The following is a 9,074-nucleotide window of genomic DNA, read 5'->3' on the forward strand; positions in this document are numbered from 1 at the left end:
TATGAGCAAAAAGAAAATGGAAACTATGACCTGGCCAAGGTTGCTTCTTGACTTGAATCCAACTGAACACTTTTGTGTATTTTAAAAAAAAAGTTTAAAGCAATAGCATATGTGTCATTATGTGAACTTTCTGTATATAACCAAATGTATTCATTTTTAAAAGAAAAGCACTGCATTCTCATCATGGAATCATGACCACTGCTATACTTAGATTCATGGAAAATGCTTATCACTCTGAGTACACACAAACAAGAGTATTAAACGCGAGCTCCTGAGAACCTGTGTAATCACATCACTGGTTCTCCTCTTTTCGAAATCACAGGTAGGAGTATTTATTTATTGTATTGATTTTAAACATTTATTGTCATAATGCCGTCATGCAATAGAGATTCTTCAGGATTGAAAAGTTTATGCTGTGCTGTTTCTCAATATGTATGTCTCACCAACTGCTCAAATGTACTAAACAAATGAAAAAAATGCAATATAACTAACTTTTCTATAACTGCCGCTATATACCCAGCGCTGTCATGTTTGCCTGTAAGGTAATCGTGAGTGTACTCGCTCTACTCCTTTGTTCTGTCAGAGCTCATGATGAGGTGAGATGTTATTTTCACTAACTACAGAAAAAAAATAACAACAGGAATTATGAACTAATATGGCGCAATAATAAATAAACATTATAATACAGCCATGATGCATTATACCAGATGCCAAATATAACTGAGGACTGACTTTTATACTGATTGTAATTTTTCTCTTTCTGTTTTCCACGTGTAACATGCTATTCTGTCAAAGCCGGGTAAGTCACATAATCTATTTAAACATAAACTATTTACGATGATCGTTCAAGTCAAACCGGGACGTGTGATGAAATTTCTGGTGAATAAAAAATGGTAATATGATGGACATTGACATTTAAAGAGACCCATAGCTGCAAAACTTTTGAATAGTGTCAACGTTTTGAAGAAGGTCGTATGTCCATGAATGATGATCCCAGCCAAGGTGGCTCCCGTAAACATTTACCAAGTGGAACATCTGATCCTTGAAATTTCACCAATGACAGGTAGTCCACTTGCAAGTGACGGATCTGTTTGTGGGACCTGTACACAGAATCAACCATCAACACCAGTCACACGTTAAAAGAACTCAGCTGGGAGGCATTGTCACATCCCTGAACAGTCCTGATCTCACTCTGAACATTACCACAATAAAGGAATTCCTGGGAGGCCAGTGTTTCAGACAGGCAGTCCGATCATGGCTACAGCGTACTGAGGAAACTTTCTTGATGGTGTCCAAGCACTAGTGAAACACTGGGATAAGTGTATTAGGATTAGGATAGTGCAGGGGATTCTATAGAGAAATGATTTAGAGAAAGTTTTTACTCTCAGAAATGTCTTCTGTTATTCTGCACAATCAAATGTCCCAGTTTGAATTGAACGCCCGGTAGCTGTTTAAAAATGTAATACCCAGTTGAGTAACTCCCCTTAATCATGCCACGGCAGTGATCATTTCCAATAATGCAGCTCAAAACAAGTTTAATTTTTTTAATATTTTATCAGTACAGTACATTTTCCATTGGCTGCTTTAAAATTGTATCATGATAAAACCCAGATGAAAGTATTACCAAGTTATTCACCAGAATGAAATATAATATAGTTTTATATACAACTTTAGTGTTGGAGAATGATATACAGTATGAGAAGCTCAGTCAGAGTAACACAAAGAACTTCCCGAATGATTATTCAGTGTGATGATGTTTTATGTAATAGCTGTCGAGGACCCAATAGCTGGGCTTTCTGTAGGAGAACTGATCGAAAGAGCAAACACTAACCTCCGTAAGTAATCACACACACACACACACACACATATATTACGTAACAACAAGAAAAAAAACAGTTAGTTGTTATTTTAAGACACAGAGGTCAGCCTTTCTGTAATAGTTCTTGCAAGAACAGTATTGTCAAGTGCATTTGCAAAAATCCGTCAAGCACCATAATGAAACTGGCTCTCATGAAGGCCGTCCCAGGAGGGCGAGACCAAAACCTACCTCTGCCACAGACGAGAAGTTCATTTAAAGTTATCAGCCTGAAAAATGACCAATTAACAACCAGCACCTCAGATTAGAGGCGTTATGAAGTCTTTACAGAGCAGAAGTAGCAGAAACATCTCAATATCAACTGTTCAAAGGAGATTAATGCATTTTTTGGACGCCTTCAGCATTCCTTTACAATGTAGAAAGAAATCAAAATCAAGAACCATCATGGAGTTAGAAAGTGACCCCAAACTTTTGAACGGTAGTGTGTATTTCTTCATGATTATGAAGAAAAGATTTTGAAGAACATTTACCTTTCCATGTAGTCAACTGTTTCATCATGTTTTTAATTTGCAGAGCAGCTTTTGGAGGGTAAAATGAATGACTGGTTGCAGCACACAAATTTGCTGAAGTACAGTTTTTGAAAATTGTGAACATTATGTGAAAAAACATCTGCTTTACATGTTAGGTCGTGGTGCTGATGAACCCACGCTGGTTGAAGGAGACATCGCTGTGTCTGAGGACAATGAGAGAAACGCTGATCCCTGCACATCTAGGGGCTGCATGTGGCCAAAGTCTACAGATGGAAAAGTCTACGTGCCCTATGTCATCGCCAACCATTACTGTAGGTCATGAATACCAATACAGTCGACCCACGAAATTTGTGGCGATTACGTTCAAATAACCGCAAATTGTAAAATACTGCTAATTTTGTATGTTTGCCAAAAAATGTCTATAAATGCCTATTTTTTTAGTTAAAACCCTACATATGCCTCTAAATACTCACCCAAAACACTTTAATTTAATTTCAAACTCCGCATAATATATTACACTTAAAAAAAGAATAATTCATGCAAGTACGTTTTCTTATGTACTGTATGTGCTGTTGTTTTCTTTGGTAGAGTACTGTAAAGTACTGTAAATATGATAATAATTCCCCGTCCCAAGCCATGTTTTCCTTTACGGTTGCTTTGCATTCTCTCTACAGTGCTAAAAAAATATACAGTATTATATTTCATATGGAAATGTAGCTAAATTTACATCACTGTAAATTTATGTTACAAAATTAGTAAATTATATTATTTTTAATAGGTTAGTGTTAAATGCATAAAAAATTATATATTGCCACAAAAAATTGCAGAGGATATTTGCAGTATTCGCTTAATTGCACGGGTTTCTCCAAACAATTATTAGTCAAGTTCTAAGAAAAAAAATCCGTAAATGACCAAACCCTTAACCTCGAATTTTATGGGGTCGACTGTAAACATAATTAATTAATGATAAACATAAATTATTACATAATTTATAAATAAATAAATATTTATTCTTATCTTTAATTTATTTAATTATTTTTGTTATTTATGTATTTATTTTGAACATGAATAATTAATTACTATAAACATAATTAAATAATAAACATTGATGCATATATATATATGTACAGATGAAACTCGAAAAATTTAAATATTGTGCAAAAGTTAATTTATTTCCATAATGCAACTTAAAAGGTGAAACTAATATATAAGATATATTAATTACATGCAAATTAAGATAGTTCAAGCTGTTATTTGTCATAATTGAGATAATTATGGCATACAGCTCATGAAAACCCCAAATCCACAATCTCAGAAAATTAGAATATTGTGAAAAGGTTCAATATTCTAGGCTCAAAGCGTTCCACTCTAATCAGCTAATTAACCCATAACACCCATTAACCTGACAGTTGTGCAGAAAACCCTCATAGACATCCTCCATAGGGACGGAAAGCCTTAAGAGGTAATGGCAAAAGAAGTTGGATATTCCCAAAGTGCTATATCATAGCACATTAATAGAAAGTTATGTGAAAGGGTAAAGTGTGGAAGAAAAAGGTGCACCAGCTGCAAATATGACCACAGCCTGGGGAGGACTGTCAGGAAAAGGCCATTCAAAAGTGTTGGGGACTTTCACAAGGAGTGAACTGAGGTTGGAGTCAGTGCATCAAGAGCCACCACATCCACTTCTCATCCTGGCCATGGGCTTTAAATGTCGTATTCCTCTTGGCAAGCCACTCCGGACTAACAAACAGCATCAGATCTCAGACATCTGACATCCTACCTGGGCTGAAAAAAAAAATGGTCAGTCCCAAGTCCTCTTTTCTGATGAGAGCAACTTATCCATCTTATTTGTAGCAAGAATGCACACACTGCAAGATGCTTGAAGTCCAGTGTGAAGTTTCCACAATCTATGTTGATTTGGGAAGCCATGTCATCTCCTGGCGTCCAGGTCCAGGGTCAACGCAGAGTCTACCAGGAGATGCTGACTTCATTTTCCAGCAGGACTTGGCACCTGCCCACACTGCCAAAAACACCAAAACCTGGTTCAGTGACTGTGGGATTACTGTGCTTGATTGGCCAGGAAACTCACCTGACCTGAACCCTATTGAGAATCTATGGGGCATTCCCAAGAGAAAAATGAGTGACATGAGACAGAACAATGCAGAAGAGCTGTAGGTCGCTATTGAACACCTCAGCAGTGCCACAGGATGATAGCTTCCATGCCACACCACATTGGCTGCAAAAGGGGCCCAAACCAAATGAGTACATATGCATATTTATACTTTTCAGAGGTCCAATATGTTCTATGTACAATTCTTGTTTTATTAATTGCATGTAATATTCAAATTTTCTGAGATTGTGGATTTGGGGTTTCATAATCATCAATTATGACAAATCATGGCTTGAACTATGCATGTAATGAGTCTATCTCATATATTCACCTTTTAAGTTGCATTACTGAAATGAATTAACTTTTGCACAATATTCGAATTTTTCGAGTTTCATCTGTATATGTGTATATATGCTAGAATTATCCTGATGAGGAGTATTATGTGTTAATAGTAGTGTTGCATTGGGGTTGATCATGTAGTTTTACTTGTGAATTGAACCTGATATATTATTGTTCTCTGTACACCATCAGCCAGTAGTGAGCGTCAGGTTATCGAGACTGGTCTGAACTCCTTTGCCTCTTTCTCCTGCATTCGCTTCACACCACGTTCTAGCCAGAGGGACTACATCAGCATTGAGTCACTCAATGGGTATGCAGTATACATATATTTCACAGTATTTAGCCATATCAGTTCTAATGACCAGATTTAAAATCTTAGATTTAATTCCAAAACATATGTCAGTATTTATGGGTAAATATAGATATAGATATAGGTTAAGCACCTGCCTAAGTCCATTTGCTGGGTGCTTCACTGAGATTATGAAAATGACATTTGTGTAGTTTATGCCAATAACACCAATGTAGTAACAGCCCACAATGTAATGTAATAAACCACATAATACAAACCTACAGCTTTTAATAGAAAAATCCACGAACACTACCCCCAAATGTAAAAAATCTCTGCAAATGTATGAACTTTGCAGGGCTATTACATAAAAGGAAAATGTATTACCTTTCTGGCATTATTATGCTATAAACTGCAAACTGGGATTAGGTTTGTGGGCTGTTATAATAAAATATGCTGTAGATTCATGCAGTTAACAAAATAATGTAAATTAAACAAAAAATGTCACAGATGTTCATTCTAATTTTATCTGGTGGTCTCTTAAGAAAATGTCTCAGCAGTTCAAAGTAAGAGGTTTGATTATACCTCATATACACTACATTGCAAAAGTATTTACTCACCCATTCAATTCATTGAACACAGGTGTTCCTAATCACTTCCATGGTTACAGGTGTATCAAATCAAGCAGCTAGGCATGCAGACCGCTTCTACAAACATTTGTGAAAGAATGGGTCGCTCTCAGGAGCTGAATTCCAGCATGATACCATGATAGGATGCTACCTGTCGTAAAATTTCCTTGGAAGCGATTCTGAACAGCAGAAAGTGGTAGGCTACGTAAAATCACAGAGCAGGGTCAGAGGATACTGAGACACATACTGCACAGTGTTCGCCAACCTTCTGCAGTGTTGATACAGTAGCTACTGACCTTCAAACCTCATGTGGCCTTCAGATTAGCTCAAGAACAATATGTGAAAAGCTTCATGAAAGAGTTTTCATGGCCGATCAACTGCATCCAAGCTTTTACCAAAAATCACCAAGTCCAGTGCAAAGCATCGGAGGCAGTGATGTAAAATACGCCGCCACTGGACTTTATAGCAGTCAGGACATGTTCTCTGGAGTGAAGAATCATGCTTCTTTGTCTGGCAATATGATGGATGATTCTGGGTTTGGTCTACTTTGTCTGAGTTTATTGTGCCAAGTGTAAAGTTTGATGGGGCAGTCAGGGTTATGATGTGGGGTTGTTTTTAAGAAGTTGTGCTCAACCCCTTAGTTCCATTGAAAGAAAGTCTCAATGCTTTAGCATAATAAGACATTTTGGACAATGTCATGCTAACAACTTAATGAGTTGCACTTTTTTCCAACTTAATGAGAATAGCCCCTTCCTATTACAACATGACTGTACAGAGCACAAAGCAAGGTCCATATAGGCATGGATGAGTGAGTTTGGTTAGGGTTGAATTAAAGCAGGGACTGCAAGCCAGGCCTTAACCAAGCCAAAACCATATGGATTAAAAATCGTATGTTACTTCATGTGCATGTGAAGGCAGGCAAGCCAATACTTTAGAGAGTATAATGTATTTTGTTCTTGGAATAACCAGTGTCTCTGAGTGGCATCCATTTTTGACATCCAAGATTTTGCATCATGTTAAGGACAAAGATGGACAGATATAAAAACATCTAAAATCAGGATTAGGATCTCAGAATGGTTCTTTTTGATTTTTGATTTATTATTTTATTCAAACAGATGCTACTCCTATATTGGGCGCCTTGGTAACGGACAGACGGTGTCACTGGCTCGCAGTGGTTGTGTTTACCACAAAACCGTCCAGCATGAACTTCTTCATGCCCTGGGCTTCAAACATGAACAAAGCCGCAGTGACCGTGACAACCACATTCAAGTCGCCTGGGAGAACGTTCAGAGTGGTACAGTATAGACGCAAGATTTATTCCATTAAATCAGACTATCACGTGTTTCCCCCGCACCACATGGCATCACCATTCACATCTTTTCAAAATGCTTGCTGACGCACCATTGGGGGTGACATATTGTAACACACTCGGAGGACACCGCTATCCGCTCCCACACAGAAGGGGCTCACAGAAGCCCCTGATTGTAATTATTGTGTGAGAACTAAGTGCCTCCCATCCCACCCCACTGAGAGGGCTTGGCCAATTTGCTCTCTCTAGGCCCTCAGCTGCGAAAGGCTACAGCCTCACTAGTTACAGTAGTTATGTAACTATAAATAACTATATATTATATGCTGTAATAATAAATATGTTTTTTTAAACAGCATGCCTCCAAGTTGATTATCCTTACTTAAGGGACAACTTAAATAACTACTGTAACTGGCTCACAATGTATTATTATATTATTTAAGGTAGCCTCCTTGTAACTTCCTTGGTAGCACATTGTAACTTCAACTTGTCCTGGGTAACACATTAGATCTCTTACTTGCCATGTGACCAGGTGAATGTATTGTTGATTTGCATTGATTTGGGTTGCATTGGCTTTCTCACCAGGCATGGAGCACAACTTCAACAAGTTTGACACCCTGAACCAGGGAACTCCCTACGATTACAACTCTGTCATGCAGTACCACAGGTCAGACATCATCAAACCTCTACTTTTCCAATTATTATTATTATATAATGTATTTAACACCAGCTAATTCTAAGCACTGTATATGTTATGTGACTTAAGATTGACCTTTTTTTTTCAGAACTGCTTTCTCTAAGAATGGCCAGCCCACAATGATCCCCATACCGAACCCCAATGTGTCCTTGGGCCAGGCCACTCAGATGAGCCAAAATGACATCACCAGGCTCAACAGACTTTACAACTGCTGTAAGTTTTGGCAAAAAATAAAAAAGACAATATTACAAGGTCAAAAACAAAATTATTTAGTTTTATATTCGTATAAACCAGTTTAAAGAATTTAGCCATACCAAAAACTACTTTTTTTTTTTTCTACAGAGACCGGGGAGCACTGCAGTCGACTATTTCCTCATGGTTCCTCTTAAAGGAAATAAAAGCTGTATGTAATTAATTAGTTATAATAAAATCAATGAAATTAAATTCCAACCTTGACTCATTTGCTCTTCTCTATAAAATAATTTTCTTAGGAATGTAATATGTTAGGAATATAACAAAGCTGTAGTGTTGCACTGAAAAAGTTGTGAGATTCCATGTGAAGGAAGTTTAATTAAAGTGCAAATCAGTCTAAGGTCAAAATAGCACTCTAACAACATCGGAAAGGAAGGAATAGTTATTACACAAAGCAAGGGTCGGGAAAATGGAGCAAAGGCCTTAAATATATTGGCAAATCTTCATAATTGCTGAACGGAGACCATGGCATTTTATAGGGCATGATATCAAATTATCCATACCGTACACCCAATCCTAATGGTTTAAGAATTGAATTCTCACTCACTCACCGTCTATACTGTACCACTTTATTCTGTATTCAGGGTGGTGGGGGCCTGGAGCCTACCACAGGGGACTTAGGGTACGAGGCAGGGTCCACCCTGGACAGAGTGCCAATCAATCGCAGGGCACACACACACAGTAAATTGAATTATATTGCTATAATTAAATTTTTACTGGTCTACCACATGAACTTTATCCTATCCAGAAATCTGCTGCCTGTATCATAACCCGAATACCCGTTATACATCACATCACATCACCCCACCATTCTGGCTCCCTATCTGAAACCATATAGAGTTTAAAATTCCCTTTTAAAGCACTCTATAATTTGCTCCACATCATCTATCAGAGGTTGTACAGTGTAACATCCTGTCTCACACTCCTCATTCTTCCTCATCAAAGCTTCTCTTTACACTCCCCGCCAGCTTGACCACCAGGGGCTCTAGAGCCTTTATCTACTCTGCTCCTCATCGCTGGAATTCTCTTCCGGAAAACATTTGTAATATAGTCTTTCCAACCCCATTCAAATCATGACCTATAGTCAGATGTTCTTATCCTGCAAGTGT

General features: G+C 37.7%; 1 protein-coding gene across 1 annotated transcript; it reads left to right on the forward strand.

The window, feature by feature from the left end:
- Positions 1-1,680: 1,680 nt before the first annotated feature.
- On the forward strand, positions 1,681-8,163 carry LOC128527432 (low choriolytic enzyme-like). Its single transcript, XM_053499781.1, has 7 exons — positions 1,681-1,835; positions 2,502-2,657; positions 4,988-5,105; positions 6,826-7,004; positions 7,602-7,683; positions 7,802-7,926; positions 8,056-8,163. Coding segments are annotated over exons 1-7 (747 nt in total). The 5' UTR covers positions 1,681-1,750; the 3' UTR covers positions 8,058-8,163.
- Positions 8,164-9,074: the final 911 nt, after the last annotated feature.

The sequence above is a fragment of the Clarias gariepinus genome, chromosome 7 (assembly GCF_024256425.1).
Source record: "Clarias gariepinus isolate MV-2021 ecotype Netherlands chromosome 7, CGAR_prim_01v2, whole genome shotgun sequence".
NCBI classification, from domain to species: domain Eukaryota; kingdom Metazoa; phylum Chordata; class Actinopteri; order Siluriformes; family Clariidae; genus Clarias; species Clarias gariepinus.